This window comes from Gobius niger (genome assembly GCF_951799975.1).
Source record: "Gobius niger genome assembly, chromosome: 12".
NCBI classification, from domain to species: Eukaryota; Metazoa; Chordata; class Actinopteri; order Gobiiformes; family Gobiidae; genus Gobius; species Gobius niger.
The window spans coordinates 28,788,816-28,814,889 of NC_136863.1; the positions used below are offsets into that span (position 1 = coordinate 28,788,816).

The 26,074-nt window shown below is 42.9% G+C and overlaps 1 protein-coding gene across 1 annotated transcript in view; it reads right to left on the reverse strand.

The window, feature by feature from the left end:
- Window positions 1–1,139: 1,139 nt before the first annotated feature.
- Window positions 1,140–26,074, reverse strand: part of pclob (piccolo presynaptic cytomatrix protein b) — a 119,269-nt gene continuing 94,334 nt past the window's right edge. The window contains exons 31-39 of the mRNA XM_079567585.1: window positions 24,063–24,156; window positions 19,589–19,660; window positions 18,377–18,662; window positions 12,698–12,892; window positions 6,245–6,380; window positions 6,041–6,151; window positions 4,024–4,199; window positions 3,272–3,417; window positions 1,140–1,958 (exon numbers count right to left, since the gene is read on the reverse strand). Of these exons, the coding sequence (XP_079423711.1) occupies window positions 1,815–1,958; window positions 3,272–3,417; window positions 4,024–4,199; window positions 6,041–6,151; window positions 6,245–6,380; window positions 12,698–12,892; window positions 18,377–18,662; window positions 19,589–19,660; window positions 24,063–24,156 (1,360 nt within the window). The 3' untranslated portion in view covers window positions 1,140–1,814. The remainder of the gene's footprint in view (window positions 1,959–3,271; window positions 3,418–4,023; window positions 4,200–6,040; window positions 6,152–6,244; window positions 6,381–12,697; window positions 12,893–18,376; window positions 18,663–19,588; window positions 19,661–24,062; window positions 24,157–26,074) is intronic.

A 26,074-nucleotide genomic window follows, 5' to 3' on the forward strand; every position in this document is an offset into this window, starting at 1 on the left:
AGAATTACCGTAAAACGATAAAAAATAATGGCACAAAAAATCGACCACATTCCCCTCATTCTTTTTACTTGCTTGACATCTAGGTATGATTTTTTTTCAAGATTTTTCTATTCCCCCCCGCAATTTCACACTGAGTTGCGTCAGCCCTGTGGTATGCCTAATCACGCTTCGTCGATTGGCCCCTGTTTGAAATGTGTTTAAGTCTCTAGCGCGGGAACCATGAGAGCATTTCGTCAAAGGCAGTGAAATCGGCTGGTGTTTGCAACAGAACTGGACGACATAAAGGATTTTTTTTTTTTTTGTTCATATTATTTTACAGTTGAGCCAAGTAGACAGACATATAGGGACCGGATATGAATGTCAGTGGTCATAGTTGAAATATTTTTTTCCCCCCGGATATTTCCCATGGTTGAGGGATGTAGCAACAGGAAGCATACAAGAAAGAAGTGACCGACGGTGCAAATGATACAAAGTAAAATCGCTTTTCATCGCAACACTCAAACGTATCGGAGAGAAGTGGTTACCCAAAGCAAGCAACACTATGGAACTTTTTTTCCCCAAATTGTGGGTTGAAGCAAAATGTAATAGATTGTGTGAGTTTTGGGGGTTGATGTGGGGAAACCAGCTCACCCGGAGGAAGCCCTAACCCGGACTGGGAGAGAGAGAACACACGCAAAACTCCGGTGAACTACAAAGAGGCTTGCGCTTGTCTGGGAATTGAACCAGGGACCTTCTTGCTGTGAGGCCTAGTCAGTGTGAAACTTTAGGGTCAACGTCTTGGCAATCCATCACCAGCTCTTAGCGAGTGCGCTTTCTGTAGCTGTCAAGCTTGCACAAACGCAACACATTATCATTAGTCGTAAAAGCGGCTAGTTGCGAAAGGAAGGGCATCTGACTCAAAAATATACCAGATCAATGTGTGTCAGATATCGGGTAGACCATATCGCACACACCATATACAGGATCGAGGCAGAAAGACTGGTTTTGTCCAATTCTGAGACCGCATCTTAAGGAAAAAAGGCATGATCTTGTGCGCACCCCTGTCTCGTCCCCCGGAAAAAGTGTCATAGTGTTGCTTTTAACAATTTAGTAACAACTATCTCTTCCCTCCACCACTTTGAATGCCAAAAGTTTTTTTTTTTTGATAAAGCTGTGCCATTTTTGAATCCTCCCACTCTTGCTAACTACAACTACTGCCTACTAAGTGCTCTTCGTGCGCCGTAGGTCCGCCAAGCCATCACCATATAGGCTACTGTACTATATAGACATGAGTGGATTGTCGGTGCGCCTACTCCCGCCTCACAACATAGGTATTCTGTCATTTTGATATAGATTTTTCTTTTATAGAGTTTTCTGTCACACTGTACAATGTAATTCTCTGCTTTGTAATATATATCTACAACCCGAAGTGCTGTACATCCCCGTTTCTACTTTGATCCTAGCGACCTCCCGTAGATTTTTCTGCTTTTGTACACTTAGACTATGAAAAAATAAAAAATAACGGACACATTCCTACTAATAAGAGCACTATGTTTTACACGCCACAATCGATAATGACGCTTCCATGAGAAAAATTCCACGTTTTCCTATTCTATGTTTTTTTTTAGGTTACGTCAGCTGGTATGGTACTCGCTCTCGGTACTTCCGGGTGATTGCATCCATGCTCAACGCACGGCCAGCAAAGGGCTTAACGGGCCTATGCGCTGGCAGTGTTAAACTTCTTGGCGTGTTTTCGTATTTTTTGCATCTCCGGCGTTTTTCCTTGTTTCGTCCTTCTTTAAAAGTAAAGTCCATGAGGTTCAAATGTGCGCGGCTCAGGGGTTGGCTAGCACGGTGCTGGCTAGCAGCTTGTGCCAGCTGACCACCCTCTTCCTCATGTCCACCTTGTCCAGCCAGATGTAGGCCTCGCCGATCAGCGTCTTCTTCATGAACTTGCCGCCGTTGGACACCAGGAAGAGCTGCGAAGAGAGGGGAGTTTAGGGCACAATGAGAGCTTAAAAGAGTTGAGGACACAGATAGAAGTTGGTGGATACGTCACAGACTAAAGCCTTTCAAGACATTTCTGGGATTCAACCGAACATCAAACTGAGGACCTGGAAGTTGACTCGAACTTGTGAGCTAAGGCTAAAGAACTAAGACCTAAGCTGGCCACCTGCGACAAATATTCTCTTGTCATAGGGAAAATTGTAGCTCGAAAAGCGCAAGTCATAGGTACACTTATGTACTCTCGCCAACCAGACTCCGCTTCTTTACAGAAGAGGGTCTGGCAACACTCCATTGCGCACTTTCAAAGGAAGTGACGCAGCGATATGGAGCCTACCGACCAATCAGAGCACGGGAGTCACGTTGTTGCGCCTTTGTTTAGTAGTTTTTCAACACAAGCAACCACTTCACGTAATGCTCCGGTATGCTTGTATTCTTAACTTTTTCTGACATAAACGACAGAAGTCATTTACTGAACTCCGTGTGGCAGGAGCGCCATTGTTAATGTCCAAATGACGACAACTTTCTGTCGCTGTTTCTGTCGTCACATCTGTTATGTTCTCATTGGCTGCTATGCGCTTCGGTTGTCCCACATTAGTCCCGCCTCAAGCAGTAGCTTTTCTACGACAGGGTCGCCAGACTAGTCTCCTGTTTATTAATTAATAAACATCAGAGATTAGTCTGGATGCCAGGCCAACAGTTATGCATGCGTAAAATTGACCCTTAATGGAACGGGCCCCATTTTTCCATACTAAGATATGTTCTTGCCTGAGCTGAGACGAGTTGATACATACCTGTCTGGTCTTTGTGTGTGCCCTTAGTCATGCGAAACGACCAAAGATGTTGTTGGCATTTGGCCTCTTCCAACATATTCCAATAGCTCCAAACAGGGGTGAAGTTGGAAGCTACCATGCTCTTCCACGGGCACGTACAAAGACCAGACAGGTACGTATGAACTTGTCTAAGCCCAGGTAAGAACATATCACAGTATGGAAGAACTGTGGGCCCTCAGTCACACAAAAGGACCAAAGATATTGCTAGCATTTGGCCTCTCATAATGTATTCCTATAGCTCCAAACGGGGGTGATGTTTGAAGCGACCAAGCTCTTCCACAAGCACGCACATAAAGCAGACAGGTACGTATCAACTCGTCTAAGCTCAGGTAAGAACATATCTCAGTATGGCCTGTTCCTTTAAGCACAAGCATAACAGGCCAGAACTGCTGCATAACCAAGAGGAGCGGCCCATGCCAAAGTTTGAGAAGCTCCGCTTGTACACGGGGCATTACCTGGATGGAGTGTCCAGTGGGGTTGAGGGGGAATCGGAAGGTCTCGTTGAAGGAGGGCTCCCTGTCATGGCGGCACACTCTGGTCTTCTTCTTGATGATCCTCTTCTGCGTAGCCACGTTCACTACGTACAGCTTCACGTACAGGTCTGAAAGCAAAGCAAAGCACTTTGGAGAAGCACAGGCGGGATCAAACTGGAATCTACAAAGCTTTCTTCAACTCTTCAACTCTTAAAAAGGCAATGTTTGTGGTGGATGCACATGATTTAAAAAGATACTTCGCGCTAAAGATGTTTCTTATTCACTTACATTTCAGATTTGGGCCACTGATAACATACATAGCCTAATTTTTCACATGTTGCCTGAGTAAATAACCCACAACTTCATGTTTCCTATATGTGAACATGCCATTGCTCATTTGAACACTAAGAACCTGCAGAGTTAAGTCGCTGAGCTTTAACTACTGGAGGCTGCACTAGCACTGGGGAGGTGGGATGGTGGAAGTACGAGAGAGTCAGTTTACGTTCATTTACCAATTGGACTGATCCTGATCAGATACTTGAGAACATAAAAATATACAGATGAATTGAAACATAAATAACATGGATGACAATGGACTACAACGGAAACGTAGAATGGTCTTTGTAATTGTGAATAAATCAGCATTGTAATTGTAGTCAGTAAAATAAACATGTAGTTCGAATTCAAAGGAGTATAGCATGAAGAGTGCCTAGGTGGACTCCCGTATCCGTTACCTGGGAGGTGGTCCGGGCTTTTGAACTTGTACGTGATGTTTCTGCACTGGAGGATTTCCAAAACCAGCTGGTCTCCTTCTGTCTTCACCTCCTTCTTCAGAGCCACTTTGATCTCCCCCATCACCTGCACTTTCCCACCTGTACAGTGAATGAAGAGAAAAAAAAAAAAAGAGTTTCTTCCATTTCATGTACGATCTTGTCTGCAGTGAAACATTCAATCCATGAATAACACGGGGAAAAGTAATGTACAGGTGAAAAACGTCAGGATTCCATTTTTTATACAATAATTCATTCATCTTGGGTTTAAATTTGGGCAAAATAAATCGGGTCATGACCCACCTGAACTACCTAATACACCTTTACGTACCTTAACGTGACAAAACACACAATATAAAAAGCCTAACAGCCTAAAATCCCCTGCTTGTGTTCCAGAGTGAAACCTGACTGGGGCTCCATGACACCTGAGCTCTGTGCACTGCAGATACAGTTATGACAAAGACAGGGGTGCCATGGCAACCGCCTCCACGCAAAGCACACCGCTATGAGCAAGCTTTGTAGATGCTTGTTTGTACACTTGAGAAGTCACTTAAATACAGGTAGCAGACTGCAAAGCACTATATAGCAGCGGTTGTCAACTGGTGGCCCGGGGCCCGTGTGCCAACGATAGTGCATTTAAATAAAGGTGTATGTTTTACTTAAAGGTGACGTGTGGTGGTTTTCCTGTAATTAGGAGTGGTTTTATGAACGATTCACGCATGTCTGAGAAATCCTGCTCTGTCCTGCCTTTGTGTGTTCTGCACTCTGGAAATTTCCGTATGCATGTGTAGCTGTGCTGCTCTTACACCGCTCAGAGCTGCTGGAGTAGACGCCGATAACTTTTTTTTTGGTGCAGTCGTGCAAAAGTTTACCAGCTAGGTTTCATTTCTAGATTTTTAAAATGTCTCTTTGAGGAAAATGTTTGGATTGTGAGGAATAGCCCCATTTTCACGTTTTTCTGTTTTGACCAAAGGACGGTCACTACAGGATTGCTCTTATTTGTGCGCAGCATTTTACTGACAAATGCTTCATAAACATTATAGGACAGCAGAAAAATACACAGTTTGCATAAAACCTCATGCAGTCTCAAAATATAAGACGCTGCTGCTCCCCCAGAGCCAGAAACGGTGAGTAAAACTACAGCAAAATGGTTTCCTTTGGGAAACGTAATGTGCATTGAGAGACGAGACGCTCCAGTAACTACTTCTCATGATATAAATATGCTAAGCCTCATACACAACACCATTGTTTCAAAGCTCTCCTCATGTCAGCGTTTTGTCAGAAACAGGGCAGTGCTTTATTCATGATATGTTTCCTTCATATTTTACATTCACGGTGAAGTTTTTCCATGTTTGGGACATTTTCACCTTGACTCTGTGTTTTGCTGACGTCTATAGTGACGTTTGCTTTTGGGCAGGTCTGAATCAATTCTGTAGGATCTAGCCTGGAGATAAATGACTCATTTCTATGTCTACGTTGTTTTAGGTCAATATTGCGTCTTGCAATGTTTAAAGCAGACTCTTTTCACAGAGGGTCACATATTTAAGTATGTGAAACATTGAACTGGGAGCATTTAAGAGAGGTTTTAACTAAGACCCACAAGCTTAATGTAGCTCTGCCTCAGAGAAATGCATTTTTAAGGCTATAATCAAGTAAAATGATTACATTTGCAGTAAAAAGTACCATCTCTGGGGATGTGTGCCAATTTAACAAGACGCTGAAGGACCACCAAGCTGCACTTTGGGCTCCACGGGTCTAAAGTGTTAAATAATGTGTTGTGTAATAGATCATAAAATGCTTGCATATGTCTCCTTTAAAGGCCCTATATCTAATTTGTAGTTTTACTAGAAGTGATGTGAAATCTGATTTATCCTCCTTCAAGTGATGCTGCAAATGAAGACTGTCCATGCAATTCAAAACAGTGCACCACGGAATAGATCCAGCAGGGGGCAGTACACAACCGCATAACTGCATTCATCATGTTTCCCTTCCCCACAGAGTGCCATCACAGGAAATGGAACATGTCTGGGCCTTGCCTTCATTCTCTGGCGTGACGATGTGATGTTTGTCGGTGCCGTTGGGAATGGCCTTCCTGCGGCGTAGGAGGGGGAAAAAATATAAAACATAACCACTGTGAGCAACGGCACGAGCGCTGAATTATGCACAAGGCTGCGATGTTGCGTACATGCGTGGGACTTGAAAGATGGCGCTGTCCACCCCGCTGCCCGCCCCGTCCTCGTCTCCTCCGTACGCGTCCCCGACCAGGCTGGGGGCGGACAGGACCACGGAGCCGGAGACGTCGGCCAGGCGGTGTCCCGTTCCTTTGAAAAAGACACAGAGGCAGGACAGGGGACGGCGGGTCAGTCGGCGCGTCTCTGTTACATCTCTGATTACAACATTTCATATTCACATTCACAAGGGAGGCACAAGAAATCGCAACAAGTTTAACGGTCACAGAGACATGTCGTAATGTCGTCTGGGAACATCTGGAATTCTTGAAGTAGTAAAACTAAGTGGTTCTCAGGGTCATCTGCAATTTTAGACTTTTGATTTCATTGATGTATACTTATATACTACACAGAGTTCATATTTGATTTCGTCCAATAGGGCTTCATTTTCCATCCTTTTTAGAATCCGTTTAGTTCCAACTGGATCTCGTTGTAGGCCTGGTGGTGCTTGGAAGGTCAAATAGTTGATCAGATGGTCTTGGTGTGAAACGTTTTTTTTTACAGAGTTTAAAAATGCTACAATTATGTATTTTCCTCCCCTACATGTTCCAGCCATGTCCTAATGTGCAGTATGAGCTCAGACCTGTTCACCACAACTGCCTCTAAAATCCTGCACTGTCACTCAAAAAGGTGTTACTTCGGGTCTGAAGTGCCGTCATGCACAAGCTTAATATAGAAGGTGCAGTTACACGTATGACCTGAAGAGGCAGTAGTGAGTATAAAATGGCTAACTTGCATCTAGCCCCTTTAAATCAAACGTAAAAAGACACACTGTGCAATATTTTGGAAAATTATCAAATAAATGCTTGTATTTTAGTGTATTTAATGGGCAAAGTGTTACGCGGTGTGGCTTTAATGATCCTGAATGTGTTTAAAATGTGCCCGGTATCATTATCATTCAAAAGTATCAATCGCAAATCCCACGCCCTGACCCATCACAAAAATAAAATGGATTTCTATTAGCTACAAACAAACGTTGATTTCTGCACGTGGCTTTTGGACTTTCAACATGCGAGCACCCTCTTCAGTCCTTGTGCTTGTCATACGGGAGAGATTAAACACGGAGGAGGGGGTCATTTGCCATTTGCATTTGCACATGTGTCCACAGAAGTGGATCAGCAGGAGAGTCATTTCGGCATGTTTTAGTCACGCTGCACTGCTCTCTTTTGCCTAAAACTGCAATACAGGCCATTTCAAATGCTAAATGTGGTGTAACATGCCACAATGGATGCTATTTTCCAGCTTGCTCTTGCTATTTAGCACCTGTCTTGATAAATGACCCCGAAAAGTTAAAGCTACTTCCTAGCCAATGCAAAGCCGATTTTTTTTTTCTTTGTCGTGTAAATCCCTTCCACGAGCTTTACAGTTTCTGTGGTGGTCATGAGACATAATCTCACCAACTCAAGAGCTTGTTACCTGTAGAGCTCAACATTTTTTTTTTTTTTTATTAATTTTTTTAAGTACAATACAGGTTATGTGCCAACTCATGGACATAAAACACAACATTTAAAATTTCAAATTGAAGATTTATCTAAAATGTTATTAAGTTGTTAAAGGAACAGGCCACTGTTCTTCCATACTGAAATATGTTCTTACCTGAGCTTAGATGAGTTGATGTGTACCTGTCTGGTCTTTGTGCGTGCCCTCAGTCACGCACAACGACCAAAGATGTTGTTAGCATTTGGCCTCTCCCAGCATATTCCTATGGCTCCAAACGGGGTGAAGTTAAAAGCGACCAAACTCTTCCACAGGCACAAAGACCAGACAGGTACGGATCAACTCGTCTAAGCTCAGGTAAGAACATATCTCAGTATGGAAGAACGGTGGCCTGTTCCTTTAAGGCATTTTCTCATATTATCAAGTATTGAGTGTTTTCTTTCTCGACATAACAAGGCCTGAAGAGGGGCCCCGTCGTGACCTAAGGACTTTGACCTTGGTTGATTCGTTACGTCGATGCACTCATTGTAAAGGTTGTAGGCGCACGTTGCAGAGATAAACAAAACAGCCGAGAACGAGTCAATCTGGAGCTTGTTTCCCAGATTGATTTCCGGTCAGAATTGGCAGTTGTCAAGCAGAGGCGGTATATGCGAGATTAGCTGGGGCGGATAAGTGAAAATGCTGCGGTCTAGACGGCCCACTGCGTTTATTTGCATAACAGATGAAATTCTACATCACACGTAATCCCGGGCATCTGTAGTGTGCAGGCCTCAGACACTGACCAGAATGACAATGGAGCAAACAGAGAGACAGAGGCTATACGGACGACTACTCATATACACAACACAAAGGGACAAAGACTAATCCCCATCTTTCTTTCCATATGGACAGTGTTTTCTCATAAAGTTCACTCACTGTGCCATTATTTTGACTCATTTTGCTATTTTATTTCTCCAGCGTGATAATCTCCTGAGGGGAGTGGTCAGGCAGGTTGTGTGCTCATTTTCAGCCAAAACTGCAACTGAACATGTTTTAGACCTTTTTTTTTTCTGATAAAATATAGTATAAAGAGTTGAGCAGTCATCATTTCCCAGTAAATTTACCTTTAATTCCAGTTTGAATCCAATTGGATGCTTTTCAACGACATTAAAGGCCTTGATTTTGGCACAATAAATGTAACGTCTTTTGCCAATGCTTTTTAATAGGGCTAGAACAATATGTATCACGATACTGAGGGCCCAATACGACGTTATCTTATACGACATTCAATATTGAAATATTTGAACAAACTGCAATATTTAACCCCCAATAAATCTAATTAGCAAGCTTAAGATGAGTTTCCAAAATGTGTGAATTGAATGCTCAGTGTGATATTGATTAAAACATTGTTTAAAACGCAAATAGCAGAAGCGTTTTAAAAGTCTGGCTCTTTAGTTTAAAGTGATAGTCTGTGAGTTTCTCGTGTTCCTTTTTCCTGATGTTGAAGTCTTGGTATTGCTATGTCGACCACAACGGCTTTGCTCTGCTCTTTGTCCACCACAATGTCCGGTTGGTTCACCATTGCCATTCTGTCCGTCTGTATCTGGAAGTCCCACAGGATCTTGGCTCAGTCATTCTCTACCACCTTTGGAGGTGTTTCCCACTTTGACCTTCCAGCCCATACTCTGCACGTGTATATATGATTACTTGATTTACATCAAAATGCATTTTATACAATTTGTAAAACACTTAGACTTCCAGACTATCACTTTAAACCAGGGGTGTCAAACTCATTTGGGTTGTGTGCCGAAATCCAGCGTCCTTGACGCATTATATGCGTGCCGCATATAATGTACTTGTTCTCAAAGTACACTGTCATTATACTGTCATTTTTCATTCACTCCATACTCTATGGAAGCAAACTACTATTGTAGCCACAGTTGCCCTGGGGCAGACTGACCATTTGCCATGTGGCTATAATGTGTTATTTATATCCTATTTCGTATTATGGCAGTGCCCTCTGCCGGACAAGTGTGGAATTGTTTCCTTTCCTTTAATTCAATCTGCCCCCTACTGGCTTGAATGAGCATACTGGTTATTTGCTTAAAAATCCATAACCCCGCACAGGAATGGGAAAGAGACTTACTTTTTGTTTTGACATACCAGGTATTTATGCTACAAGTCAGGGGCCGGATTAAGTCTGGATTTGGCCGCCTCTTTGACACCTATGCTTTAAACCAAACACCACCAAATCTGGCTTCAACGAAACTACCTTTAAGTTAAAAACATTTTTTATTTTTTTCTATATCTGAGTATCAAAAGTATTGCGACACATCGTTTCCGATATGATACACATGTCACAACAAAGACGTATAGCGATATATTGTATGTTGTATCTCCGTCCTACAGTTCAATGCACCGCAGAAAGAGTATGCGAAAGTAAAAAACAAGACCAATCATTTTTTCCCCCTTACATCGGCAGGAGGAAAAAAAAAATGTATGCATTCATCCATGATCCACACCTGAAACAGTCCCGCCTTTCACCCCACGGTTAGTCAGCGTTAGCTTAGGTCTATGCAGTGTCACTTTGGCCTCACCTGAGCGTGACTCTCGCTGGTGAGCTGACGCTTTACTCTCATTGGCCCCGTGAGCTTCCAAAAATGTTTAGTTTATTTTCTTTAGTGGGGAGGGGCCGGGTGTTGGAGAGAGGGGCGGGGCTGGGTGTCGGGAGGGGCGGAGCCTGGGTGTCTTACTATTGTTATAGGGTGTGCTTTCATGGATTACATATACAGGGCGCGGGCATGCACATACAGAGGCTGCAGCGGTGGGCAAGGACAGCTGCCAGTGCATGCTTCCATTCAGAGCATCCACACGGGACGTTAGGTCACAGAGAGGCGGGACATCGGGGGCGCGTCCTTATTTCAATAAAAAATATATATATATACTGTAAAGTGGACATATCATGCACAATCGTGGCTGATAAACATTCTCCTCGGGGTCTCATCATTGATATTTTAATCTAATACTTTGAAATGATGGATATGTATGGGAGCGCCCTCTGCAGGAAGCGGTGTGAATAAAATGGGATAAAGGCTTTCATTGTTTTGTAACTAACATGCTAGCAAATCAATGGTGCTGTGATGGACACACTTTGGGGGTCATTTATCTGGTTACTAGCAAGGTCACATTGGAAAACATGGTCAAAAGGTCAAAACAACTCATCATTGTTGTGCCTTTGCAAAAGTCGTGGTAGAAGTGGGGGAAAAAACGGCACTCGAGTCGCAGCTAATGTCACCATATGCACAAGCAAATGTTAGCTTCATGGTTAGCATTCTCCGTTAAATAGAAGGTCCGAGTTCTCCCCATGGGGACACTGAACACTACAGAGTATGGAGTGAATGTATGATTGTCTCATGTAAAGCGCTTTGTGACTATGTCTGTGAAAGGCGCTATATAAATAAAGTTCTTTTTCTCCTTCTTCTTCCGTTATTGAAGTATTTATGGGCTGTTGAACCACTCTGCTCCTCTCCATGTGTCTGTATTGTTATTTAGTACAAAAATATATTCATAATTCAGCATTTGTTAAAGAATTGTGGTGTAATGGCAGAGAGTTATGTCATGTCATTATTTCAGGGCAACACTTTGTTTTACACTACCTTGATACATTGTACCAAACAAAATTTAGTTCAATGTAATCTGCTTTGTAACATTCTGTAATAACGTGTACCCATGGAATAACACAATGGAATAAAGTGTATTAGTACTTTGCAGGTACATAATGTAATAACACATAAGAGACTTAGACTTAAGGTTAGAGTTTGGGTCTTATGTGTTGTCTTATTACATTATGTACCTGCAAAGTACTAATACACATTATTCCATTGTGTATCTAACCCATAAGTACAGGGTCGTGTAAGATAAAGTGTTACCCTTTGGGGTTGGAGCAGGGTTCTGTACAACTCAATGGGAGAGACACAGTTTTGGAAAGAATTCTCCAAATGTTTCCTCTGATCATTAAGTGATTGGATTCACAAACCTGCTTAAAGTCCTTTCATCAAGCACGTCATTTTGAACTCTGTCACCTCTTTTACGAGACAGTAGTTTGGCCTTAATGTTTTGGGCCAAACTAGAACATTAAGGATCGAAGAAAAGAGATTAAACTCCGTGACTGTTTTTTTGTTTCATGTGGACAGGTCCCGCCATCACAGACATACTAACCGTAAACTAACTCCAAAATTCACAATAGACTTCTTCACTGCACCAACTCCAGTTCAAATTATAGGCTGTCATGTGAACACAACCTACTGCTCATACGGTTTGCTCCACTTCTGCATACACCCCTACTCCACGTTTGATAAATGACCCCCTGTTTGAGTGCAGAACTGCTCAGGACACGTCCGCTCAAGGAATCCACAGGGGAGTTCAATTACATTCTGCTGATGATGAGGGGAAAAGCTTGGGTCAAAAGCCAGTGTTGCATGATATGTCCCCTTTGATATCTGACACAGCGGTAGTGGGGCTGGCACATGCACTCTCGTATTTGGCCGTTATAACAACTTTACTTGTGTGATTTTAGGCTATGCTAAAAGTATAAGGACGGTGTAAAGTCACTTATATTCCTGAAGAACGCCTCAAATTCCTTATGTTAGCTTGAAAACAAATCTTTCATTATTTTATTTCTTTAGTCTTTGGTTTTCTTTGTCAATTTTATAGAGCGGGTAATTCAGCTGTGTTACGGGATGGCCTGCCTGGATTCTTTTGAAGCAACAAAAGGGACTGTGCTGGAGAAGTATATAGGAAGCAAACGAGACAGCGGAGGAGCAGTCGTCAGGTGGTGAATGCACTTCAGGTTTGATTCGTACAGTCTTTAGAGAGAAGTAAGAGAGCATGCAGGCAGGAGGAGAGAGAAAGAAAGAAAGAGAGAGAGAGAAGATGGAGAGCGAGGCGTATCCCTCCCGGGAGCTCGCGTCCTCGCTTTTAGGGGAGGGATTTACTTGGTTGCAAGCGGGACTGTTGCACGGCGGCCTCGGCAGCGGCTATGGCCATGCCGGCGTCTTCCAGGTGGGCTTGGGTCACGCTGCTCTTGCTCTGGGACCGGGACGGCCCGTGGGACAGGAGCTGGCCCTCGGAGGACGACTTGGAGCTGCCCGGGCTGCTGTGGGACTTCTCCAGAGGCAGCATCTGCATATCTGCGGAGACACAAGGAAGGGGGGGTCGAATGTCGCCGTTAGTAGAAGGTCCAAACCTCATGCAGTCCAGGGGAAGACTTTGAAAATGATGATGACTGAGAGCTTAGAGAAGGTGAATGGAAGGTGTTGTCTAGAAAAAGAAATCCACAACCCTGCTGCTCGAGTCCTGACTAAAACTGGGAAATGTGACCATATTAGTCCAGTGCTCAGGTCCCCGCACTGGCTTCAGTCGCTCACGGAATATGTCCAAGTCTCATCACGGTCTAGCACCAAAGTCTATCTCTGACTTGTTAGAGCCAAATTAAACACGGTGAGAACCTCAGGGAGGGGTCGTCTGTTGGGCCCAGAGTCAGGACTAAACACGGTGAAGGCTGAATTTCAGTTTCACGCAGCTAAAATCTGGAACTGTCCGATTCAACTATGTTTCAATTTCCACTGTTGTGGGATTTTTCGTAGAGGGTGTGAAAACCATATATATATATTGTTCTAGACTTATGGTATAAGCAATGAGAAAAAGCATGTTTCCATTTGTCATTTTGTAAAATTGTGCAATTAAAACATTTTTGTATTAGAATAAATGGGGAGTTCTGGTCATCCCTACGGTAACTCCGTGAAACACATGACAAGGGTTCCATTGACTTTTTTGATTGCAACGACCAAATGGAATTTTCTGCCAAATTTTGTCAATTTCCACTAAACTAAGTTTTTTACTCCCAATATGAATGTTTGTTCAATTGATTGTCATAAGGGCAAATATAAGGGCAAATGGAAAAATCGTTTTTTCTGATTTCTTATTTCATAAAGTTTTCTAAAAGTTTCCATACACACAAATCCGACTAAATTGAATAGAGAACTGGACTATTGAGATGTGAGGAAGACCTTGACTCTGACAATGTCCAAGACGAAAACATTTTATTAGGTTTTTAGGGCTGTGACATTTTCCTGCAAGATGTAACTTCACACAGTTAAACTTATTTTAAAAGATCATTCTCCAAATTAAATCAAACATCATCTGTCTTTGAAGTGTTTGACATGATCACACAGGCCTCACATCTGCACCAAATGGAGGAAAATACAAAGAAGCATCAGAAATAAGCCTCTAAACCTCTAACCCCTAAATAAATGATGCTTAATTGCGATTAATTAATGACAAAGTCGCAAGTTTTAAAAAATTGTTTTTTGTAGCAAACATTTTTTTTATTTTTATGCCATTTCAATGCCCATATACAGTGTTTTATGCCACACACAGATGTTTCAAAAAAGTTGTACCCATTAGATTACATGATGATGTTACAAGAAATTTAGATTTGATGCTATTTCATCTCATAACCCCCACCTGAGCTGAGCACATTTTCTCTAGTGTGGCTTTACCCAAATCTAAAAGCAAAAAAGCAATGAAAAAACAACAAAAACATGACAAATAAAAATACGAAAACATGACAAAAATGCTTCAAAAATGGGACATAAACATGGGGACAATTCTACCAAAAAGCCACGATTCGTTTTGTAGTTCTTAGCTTTCAAATGAGGCATTACACTGGCTTTACGGCAAGAGGTTAATGGCATTTATGGCAAAAATCAGTGAGTCACTTTAATTTACAAGAATCTTTGTAGAAATGAATGTTGCCCTTCCTCGTCTTGCCTATCCCTGCCTGTGCCGGGACAAAAGGAAAGGTTCATGGACAGTCGGGGTGTCCTACATGAATCGCCCTTCATCTTCTGTGGACAGACGTGAGGACCACCATCTGCACTTCTGAAGGCGGCGGGAGAAGGGAACATCTGCATACGTGAGCAGAGCGCGAGGCTTCTGCCCGCTAAGTGGCTCAGATAAGCGTCAGAACATTAGGCCAGAGACCTCGGCGAGCGCTGTGGCAGATGACATTTATATGAAGTGTAATTATACCCGTCCACAAGTCTTTTCTCGCTCTCTTTCTGCATCTCCGTGGCAACAGACGGACCGGCTTTTTCCCCGAGAGAGCGCAGAGATTTCACTTTTAACAAGCCGGCGCGCATAGGCAGACGCCGTAGAAAACTTAAACCATTAGGAACAGTGTTGCGCTGACGGCAGAGTGGTTAGCCCTCCTGCCTCATACCGGAACGGCCGGGATGTTGGCTCGGGTCTGTGGAACAGCTGGAGCCGACATCTGTGAGCAGTCAAAAGTCCTTCATGTTTTAATGTGAAGGAGCTGAGGCGTCCAGTCTCACTGTGGACATACTGGATCTGCAGGATAATGACTTGAGAGCATAGCCTTGATGTATCGTGCTTGTATGTTTTACTGGGCATTAACCTCTTAACCCCTGCCTCAACCAAACCAGTTTTCTCCAGTTCGGCTTTACCCAAATCTAAAAGTAAAAAAAAAAACAGACAAAAGAATGACAAAAACGTGCCCAGTAAAGCAACAAAAATGCGACCAAAGAGTGAAAAAAAATGTGATGGAAAAGCAAAGACTCCAGTCGAGAAGCTTTTAGATTTGGGTAAAGCCGAACTGGGGAGAATGTGCTCGGTTCAGGTGGGGGTTTAGATGTTAAAAAGCATTAAATGATTTGTGCCAAAAAATTAATTTAAGAGCATTTCAACCTGAAGAGACCCCAATCGTGATTGGGGCTCGGACCCTGGCGGAAGATTGCATTAACGATATATGGTCCGTTTCCGGGTTGTGGGGGCCTGTCACTTAGGACCTGTTTGCCATGGGAGACCCTACCAGGGGCACGAAGACCCCGACAACAAAGCTCCAGGATCACTCGGGTGCTCGAACCCCTACACCACGTTAAGGTGGTGGTTCCAGGAGGGGGGCAACGGTGGATGATGGCCAGAATCTTCCCCCGGAGCACGGACTATGGTGGTGGAAGGACGAGACCAGGGGCGGCCGGTCGACCCGATGAGCAGGCCTGAGGAGAGGCCAGGCGGAGGAGGGTCGCAGCGCGGCTGGGAAATGGCCGAGTGATTGACCGGCAGGCTTAAGAAGGGGACCCTGGCCGATGAGTGGCTGAAGCAGGGAGAAGAAGCTGCGATGATTGGCTGACGTGAAGGTGCGGCTTGAGCTGGGGCCGTGATTGGATGATTAGTGAAGGTTGCCGTTGATGAGGCGATGAATGAAGGCTGCAGTTACGTCCCCCCAGGTTGAATTTGCGCTGAAGCTTCATTACATTTTATTCCAACGGGCCTTTAATTGGAATTTCTTGGAATTTCTTTACAAATAATGACCTCCAGAGGCGGGTATATACAGTAGTACTCAGTCACATTTACATTGAGTGCATTGAGTGCATGTACTTGAGTAACGTTTTGAAGTGACTGCTTCTTAGAGTGGTTTTATCATACGGTACTTTTTGTTTCTATATATTCTATATATATTATTCTATATATTAGTATATAATATTGTATATGTGCCTCAATATAATAGAGAATCCAATTCCTCCCCTCTTTAACCAGAAAGCCCTTCTTAGTTTGCAAAATGAGGAGAGCAGGAACAGAATTTTCAAAAGTAAACACTCAAACTTTGTAAAACATTTAGACTTCCAAACTATCCCTTTAAGGAATTCTCGATACTACTACTCTTATTGATACTCCATATCGATCGGGTACTTTAACAGTACTCTTATTGGTACTATAAAAGCTAAAGTAAAAACAGTCCTCTACATTTAGACCTGATTTATTTACAAATTAAAGCAGTACTAAGTCACTCATGCCTCTAGAGGCCATAAGCGCCACTTGTTGCTGCATGTTGTTGTTTTTTTTGTTTATTTCTTGTTAATTGTTGAGAGTAAATACTACGCTGACAGAAAAGACAAAGGGACAGAGGGATATTGTACATCCAGTTACACAATGGAGATAGTTCTTTTCACTCAAACTTGGCTGTAAATACTGTGTGGTGTATAAGTGGCGCTAGCCCGCAGCTAGCTTTGCTCGTTAGCCTGTTAGCTTCTTCTTAGTGATTCCATTAGTGTGTATTGGTGGCTCCGACCCGAAGGCAGTCAAGTTGCAATTGTGGTTTTCTGGCCCGAGACACCAGGAGGAGATGAAAGACCCCCCAATCATCCCATTAACACTTGTATTACCCCCAGAGGGACTACGAAAAGGATTTATTAAGGGTTAGTGCTGCTTTAAGTTTCACACAAACAATTAAATAAGGCATCTAAATCTAAACCAAAGGAATAAATATTAAAGTGAACGATTATGTTTCATGTGTTTAGTTATTTACAGGCTGTTGGTTTATTTTGGCTGTAGTACAGGGAGTGACTTAAGCTGAATGAAAAGTTTTTGTATAGGCAGTTTGGCGTGACTCGTCTCAAATCTTTTAGTTCAGGAAAAGTGAATGAAGGCGAGAGCGAGTGGCCTGGCGCTGTGGAGTCTTGTTTTTACAAGATGAGGAGGCAGGGCTTCTGGTTAAGCTGTCTAAAGCCAGTGGCAGCAGCAGCAGCTTGAGCTTCTGAATTGAAGTAAAAAACCTTGTGTGTCTTTCCCGCACGCTTCAGTAAAGTACAGAGGTCAGGTTTAGCAGTGCGCCGTGTATACCGCAGCAGAGATACTGTCCGACATCGTGCGCTCAGGGCGGGCCGCGAGGAGGAACTGATCAGATGCCGGGGATGCTGTGAGAAGGGAGAGAGCCTTTTTAAGCACCGACGTCAGTGCGACTCCTCAGCACCGATAAGAGGACCATTAAATGTGCATTATGCCATTTAAGAAGAAAATAATTATATCTGTGCACAATTGACCTTTTCATGACTCAATGGCTTTATGAGTGGTCTGCATGGCATCTTTACTTTCAATCTCGACGGTCTCTACAACGCTCAATTGCTTTGTCGTTTTTTTGGTGAGCGGGTGCGTCAGCAGTGAAAACAAACTACAAACTCTCAGGGCCATTATCATACAATGTTTCAGTACCCAACCCTAATATGTGGTCTTAGTGAGATCTCAAATCTTCCTTGGAGTGCCCTCTACTGGCAGTGGGATAAATTACACATTACAAAAACAAGATATAAGCCACCATTTTCACCAAATGGGCAAACTGGCATGCTGACATGCAGTTTGTCAGCATGCTGTTTGAAAACGTTAAGGAACAGGCCACCGTTTTTCCATACTGAGATATGTTCTTACATGAGCTTAGACGAGTTGATACGTACCTGTCTGGTTTTTGTGCGTGCGCTCAGTCATGCACAAAGACCTAAGATGTTCTTAGCATTTGGCCTCTCCCAGCATATTCCTATAGCTCCAAACGCGGTGAAGTTAGAAGCGACCAAGCTCTTCCACAGGCACACACAAAGACCAAGCACATATCAACTCCTCTAAGCTCAGGAAAGAACATATCTCAGTATGTAAAAAAGGTGGCCTGTTCCTTTAAGAACACTTCTGGATTCTATCTATTATGTAGCACAATGCAGGGAATACTCAACAGAACGCTTCTGCAGTAGAAGAAGAAATAACCAAAGTCTAAATGAAACAAAACACTACACAGTTATGTTTTGGAGGGAATGTTTTGTGAATACCTTTGGCTGGGTCAGGGAAGATCCCGTGGCTGCGGCTCTTGATGACAGAGTTTTTGGGTGAGTCGTGGCTGCCGTCACCCTGCCCCGACGCCTGGCCCATGCCGCCGGGCCCCATCCCAGACCCCGACATGTGTCCCTGCCCGAACCCTTGAGCCGCTCCGGATCCGGGGGGCCCTGGAGCTGTGAGGTGGCCTCTACTGTGCTCTATGCTCTCGCTTTGCTCCCTCAGAGGCAGCCAGCGCGGGACGTTGTCCAGCTGGTTCGTGTTGGACAGGTCAATCAGCACCTGCGACAGAGACAGGAATCATTCTGTCAACTTCCCCACAAACCCCCAAGCAGAACAGCTGGGTCATCTAAAGTTATGAGCTCGGGTACTAAGGGGAAATCAATGCTCAAATCGTAAAAGTTATTCATGTTTACTTTCTTTGTTTTGGATTTTGAGGAGGGTCTCCGGTCAGTCCTGTGGTTCAAACAAGTATGCAGTAATGATACAAAAATATCTCTCTAATTGAGATACTTGCAACTGGAACCACAGCACCTGCTCCCAATAGGTTGAGGTCACGTGACATGACAACAAATGCTGAAAATGCTGATTTTTTGGGGATTTATGGATAATATTCCTGTCATTACTTCGAGCCACGTGGAACCAATGGGTGCAAAGTTCACACTAATAATAAAGGCTTACACTTATATTCCACTTTACCAGCCTGTATACAAAAGTTTTCTCAAAGAGCCACACCTACGCAGACAGAGGGAGAACAGGCAATCTCCACTCCAGAAAGTTTCCGTCTGCCCGAACCCGGGACCTTCTAGGTGTGAAGCACGAGTGTCTTCGCTGTCAGAACGAATGAATTATTTTTCGAATACTGGTGTCCACAGGTTGTTTATAATGATCAAAAACATGATGGTCAGTTAAAAAGACTTTCAGCCACACGACTAATATGTCTAAAAGGTTTGCGGATCCAGTTATTACTAGAAAGTTATGGTTCTGTATTTGCAATTGCTGAGTGTACTGTCTTTAACCAGATGAGAGGAGATTCCACAGTAAACAAGGGGAAGTCCATGACAATGCCACTTCTTCACTACATGAGGAGTAAATAAAGAAGCCCAATTATCAACCAGAAGACGTCTCCCACTAAAGCCTATCTTTGTACCTCATTTCGTTGTCTGTAGTTGTAACAAATGACTAAAGATCGTGATTGAAGAACTTACTTCTCCGAGGAAGTCGTTGGAGGAGGATCTGTCATAATCCCACACTGTCACCTCCAGGGTCTTCTTTTTCAGCTGGGAAAACAAACAAACAAAAAACAACAAGAAAACAGTGGTTATTCACAATAATTAATTCAGTAATCGGTAGTTGAGAAGAATAACTTTTGTTTCATATTGTGTACATTTCTTACCATTTGGAGTTGACTCATTTCTAGCTCTCAAATGAATTAAATCCTCTTTTTGGGCACATGTGCAGCTTTGTCAGGCAACAAAGTGAAGCAGGGTGGACCGCTATGATTTTAGGCTCATATATGCTCCCATGTTGTGCCTCCAAGTGGAGTTACTGCCTTTGCTAAGCTACCACCAGAGGGCGCTGGAAGTGAATTGACCAAAACGGAAGGAGAAGAAGAAGGGCAGTGACCAAAACAAATATGGCTCAACTTGCAATGTTTTTACAACACAATAAGTTTAAAAATAGTCCGGAAAATGAGGTGAAGCAGTGAGGATTTATTTGCAAATTGTTGAAATCACTTCACCCCCTTGTGGTTAATCCATGAACAACCATAAATAGGGTAAATGGCGCAACTGACGGAGCAGAAAGACTCACGCAGAAAACTGAGTGAAGGCTCCAGGAGTATTGAACCTGATGTGGAATCCACTGTGGCCGTACGCATCTTTGCAAACACTGTGCGCTGGACACGGCTGAAATCGCCAAACAAGTTGCGAGGCGATGTCTATTTCCCGTCCCATCTGCAAGAAGGTTATTATTTGATTTTGATCTCTCCATTATCTGTATGCTAACTGGAGATGTCGGTGTGGTGGAGTCCTTTCGGCTGACCAACACAGAGACGTGATTAACAGGAGGCGGCGGCGGAGCAGCCCATAATTCCCCGGACTCTATATCCTCCTCTGTATCCCGAGCACCAAAGCTATTGCATCCGGCTTTAGAGTGGCGCTTTAATATTAGTCGCTTCAAACGCAGAGAAATTGGAAGAAACATGACAGGGCTGTTTGCCGTTAAAGCTACCACTGCCATATTTCTCTCTATTTAAAGCTTTCTGTGCTTTTTTTTTTAGCTTTAACTTTTAAAATGCAGTAGAGACTGTCAAAATGCTTAAACATACATGATATTATTGCATTTCTTGTACAAGTTACCCATTAACTATGGCTTTGAACCATAAAATATGCATTTGAGTCACATCCCAGTCCCGCACAGAAGTGCGGAGACCATGTCGTCAAAACTTTCCTCAAACTACATTCTGCTTAATTCTCTTTCTATTAAAGGAACAGGCCAACGTTTTTCCATACTGAGATAGGTTTTTACCTGAGCTTGGATGAGTTGATGCGTACCTGTCTGGTCTTTGTGCGTGTGCTCAGTCATTCAAAAAGACCAAAGATGTTGCTAGCATTTGGCCTCTCCCAGTGTATTCCTATGTATCCAAACAGGGTGAAGTTAGAAGTGACCAAGCTCTTCCACGGGCACAAAGACCAGACAGGTACGGATCAACTCGTCTAAAGTTGTATATAATGATCTTGTTTTTGTTGACAGACACTGAGCAATAGTGGTTAGAGAAGTGGGCGGGGCCTGTGTCTGATGCAGAGCTGCATTAAACAACATAATATTGTAATACTGCACAGACTTGATGAATAGGAAAGACGGACACAAACATGGAATGAGTCTGTTCTGTTTCCAAACTCTCTTCTTTGTGTCGGCCACAACCTGATCCACTGTCCTCTTCAAACCCTGGGGTCAGACGGAGAAGATGATTTCTTTGAGGTTTCAGTGTAAAACTATCACTTTTTTTTTTCTTCAGGTTATATCAAGAAGCCACTTCTAGTAGGCTATAGTGTTAATTCCCTGTTTATTCCCATTTATTTCCATATATTCCCGTTAATTCCAATAAATTCCGGTTATTACCCTTGGAATATATGTCCGATGTTGAACATTTCCGCATCTGGAGCAAGACGGAGGGAGGGAGGCCGGATGCTCACTCAAATCACATGCGACAATCGTGACGGTTTTGGAGGAAAGCGTTTGCTTTAACGGTGAGGTAGGTCGCGTGTTGGACATATTTCTTTGAGATGGAAATACTAAAATACATGATATTATCTGTCATTTTTTGAAGTTTGTTTCCTACTTCCTATAAGTTTTTATCCATAGAATCTGGCAACCTAAATCATGCAGCTTGGTGTGCTTTCTGATTGGACAATTGGCAGTCGATGGGCTTAAGAACTCAAACAAAAATGCTATAGTTGTGAATAAATCCACCTTTAATCGTAAGTAAAATCATAACAGGATGTGAAGATCTTTACTTGTGAAATGTTAACAAAACATACTCTACATTTAAAGAGAAACTTGGAGCAAGAAAAGGCCACGCAGGAAATAACGTGTCCCGACTTCAGAAGGAGTGGGACAAATGATGGCTGTTAACCAGAGTCTTGGGATTGCTGATAAGAGCAATGCAAAAAAGAACAACCCTCGGGACAAAAAGTCAACACAGAATTTTTATAAGGCGCTCACTTTCACTGCTACAGCAGAGAGTGCGGCGGATCAGAGAGTGGGCAAAGGAAAAGACAAGCACGACAAAAGTGAAAAAAACAGTGCTAATGATCAGAATGCTAATTCAGGGCCGTCATGATGTCGAACGTTACTCATGTGAGAGGAAACAACAACAAAACCCCATTTAAACCACATCAGATTGGTTGTTGACTTTTTTGTTTTGTTTCATTCAAAAGGTAATTGTGGGGGATGTGGGAAATCTTATTTGGTCTTTGGAAAAAACATTTGGAGCTTTAAAGCTTTGTTGATGCGACATAAGCAAATAAATCTACGCCAATAAATTTCATCTGCACTTCATTCACACACATGCATTTTGTTGCTACATCAGTTAAATGTTCATCGTTTAGTTCCATCCATTCTTGGCTTGGTTTCGCTTTACTTATAAAAGAAAGAGGTCGACTGAGGCGTGGTTTATCACAATCGGCAGCCTCACATTCTTTTCCTCGTTTACATGGCGCTGCTTCTTCCTTTAGCATCATAGGCTTTTATAAGCTCTATCAGGTCACACTAAGTACTTCAGTTAAACACTGTCCGTCTCCTGAGAGAAAGAGCTGTACAGCCGGTCCCTTCCTGGCTACAAAGTCTGGTTGGAGGAAAAAGGTTGTTCAAATAACATCCACATTGGCCACAGGAGTCGGTCCAGCCCATGTACCACTTAGTCATTTACGAGGCGTTTTAACACGTACTAAAGCAACAGCAAGTGCAGTTGATGTTTGCGTTTCTAAAAAACAGCAAAGGCCGAAGAGCAAACTTAGCACATGGTTCCTCATGAATCTGCAAACAAAGGCAACGTTGTGCAAAATCTGAGGCGGTGAAAATACAAATGATTATGTTTAGCGATCACTGTCGTATTTATCATGACTGTGTGAAGTAAAACAAGAAATAAGTACATGGGAGAAGCAGGTGTAAACCTTCACACAGAACAATATAATGGAGTTTGTGTGGTGTTTAAACGTTTACAAATGTTTGTTTTTGGCTCATTTACAAAGATAAAATAATAATTGTGTTGTTTTAATGATGTGCGGGTTTATAAAGAAAGTGCACGTTACCTGCGACCTTGTTTCCTTTGGCTTGACCTGCAGTTCAAAACTGCTGTCCATGAAAATTCTCCATGAAATAAAAAGGCTCCACGAATCTGTCTATTGTCCTTTTAAAGTCCTAAATCCTTACGAAACCCGTTGGTTTGTGATGGCGGTGACGGTGTAGTGATGATGGCTACAGGAGGAGGCACATATGGAGGAGCCGTATGTTCGCTGGGCGTCTCCAGAATGCGAGCCTGTGCCTGTTTGTTCCTGCTGGATCGACATTCTCTGCTTTTGAGGAGTCCATGATAAAAAACCTCATAGTCTTCGGACAAACATCTAGCAGCGCTGAGCTGTTTCCTGCTAGTTTCCATCCCAGATATGACCATGGCCTGTGCGCTCCGTACCATCGCAGGTGCCATGCTCCTCGGCTGGATGAGCGCGTGGAGGGCGCCAAGTTTTTTTTTTTTTCTTGCACCAACACGTGCATGTACAAGATTAAATTACTGAAGCAGCAGTATCTCTCGGCTATTTCTTTAAAGCCCAGAGTATTTATTTGCTATAGCCTAATAATAATATTTTTTTTTATTAAAACGTGATAATCATTGATTGTGGACATCTGTCATTTATCTGTCATAACTTGTAAATGTTCCCTCAAAGGCTCGGTCCGCACTAATAATACGCACAGTTTCTGATTGTACAACTCGCAATTTAGCTCCAGGCTCAGTAAATGACCCCCTTAATGCACCAGGTCTGATCTGCACGACCTCACAGGGCGCTCCTACAACTGTAAAAAGTTACGCTATAGTCTGCGTTTAGTAACATGACATCAGGCCCTGTATGTAATTGTTTTTGATGTGGATAAATGTAACAGTGCTCATGTCACTGCCTTTACCTGCTCCAGATGGATGTTCTTGTAGATGACCGTTTGGTTCCACTCGGGGTTCACCGTCTTCTGCGCGTACCTCGTCCTCCGCTTGTTGTCGGCGCTGATAAAACATATAAGTATTTCACACAGTCACTTTGTCTCTCGTTTAATCTCAAAAGGTTGTTTGAGTTTAGTTTCAGCACTGGGACTGTGATGTTTGAAATCACAGCGTGAGGATGTGCACTAAACAGATGCTCGTGGGTCCATCCAGTAGAATGGTGTTAAACAAATCCATGTGTGGAATGTGGCATGTCATCGGTTTCTCATACAATCCACTGCAAAAACAAATCCCACATAAGACACAAGCGTGGGAATTTAGAAACACCGCAATCTGTGTTTTTTCTTCAAACCTGTATAGGTTTGGGCCCTGTACGTTTTATGTAATGTGTCTCTTTTTGGACTCAAATCATGTGACATGTCTTGTGTCATGTGACGTACAATGACACATGACCCCTGCAACTAAGCACTGTACATATACAGGTGTGTTTGAGCTGTTTTAATTGTCTGAAGAACGGCTAAGGCCCGAAACATCACTGGGTGAGCATTAAAAAAGCTTGGGAACTACAAAGTTGTGCAGATCTTTTATTTCTTTATTATTTCTCTTAGACCTGTGGATGTGCGTGCCTTTACCCACAAGACTTTGATCCACTCATACATACCTGGAAATAGGTGCAATAAGCAAACTACAGAGACTGCCATTGGTTCCTCTGACAGCTGTAGTAATACGAGTGATCGCTGTCGTTTACTTCAGTAATCCAAAAAGAAGGCAAAACTGAACAGTATTATTATATATATTTTTTTTTTTTCAAAGATAATTTGCAGTAAAAGGTTCGAATTTCATAGCGTTTTTTGCTTTATTTTCTAATACAATACGCAACTAAATACTAATACATTTTCTAAACAAATGGCTGCACCTTCGAGTTTAGGGGGTACTTTAGGGGGTACTGCAGAAATGAAGGTCTCAAGGGGTACACAAGACAACAAAGTTGAGAACCATGGTTTGCTCCACTGTTTTTACTGGATGTTTTGCCCAGTGGAAGGCAAACAGCGGATGCCTCGAGGCATGTAGCACTGTTTACTCAAATCACAAATTGGTTACAGCGCAAGTGAAAGAATGCTGCGTCTGTAAACATTGTTTTTGCCCATCATAGAACTATTATTACTCATGTTCCTGCCAAAGGCCCGGACGTGACGACATCACGATGGCTCATATACAGGGCATTTCATGGACTTACAGAGTGGGCAGACACTGATAGGTCTAATTCTCTAAAAGTTTAAAAATGATTAAATGAAACTAAAATGCCTTTTTGGTCAGCACCACCTCCACAGGTACGTAAAGTTTCAAACATTTGCACTCTTCAGCAGACTTCGGCAATTTTCCCCATGATGAGCTTTGTTTCAGACCTGAAAGCTAATCATGTATTTACTCATTTAATCTGGACATAGCAATATCATTGGACGAACCAGGTGCATTGCTTAACGCAGGGGTCACCAACCTTATTTCAGCTGAGGGCTACTTTAAGAGCATTAAGTTGTTCGAGGGCTACCAGTTAAAAACAAATCCTAAAGACTTAAACGTACACTGTTCACTTATAGGATATTGACCCCATACTATATTAAAATAGCTTTATTTTAAACTCATACCGAGTCACAAGAACCGAAATAACTGTAATTTTAAGAATTAGATTCAAGAAAATGAAGTGTTTTACACTTTGGAAAAAGTCCCAAGGGCTACTGGACATGCCCCAAAGGGCCCCTGGGTGCCCGCGGGCACCACGTTGGTGACCCCTGGCTTAAAGTGTTGCAGCACCTGTCCATAGGGGACTTTTAGGTTACAATAGACAAAACACATTATTTAACAAGACAAGGCATGTGTTACACATGGGAACAACCCTGGCCCAAATTAAGATGTTAAGTTTCAGTCCAGTGAGAGAGTTCCACAGTGCAGCCCCTTGAAGAAGAAGATGGACTGTCCAAAA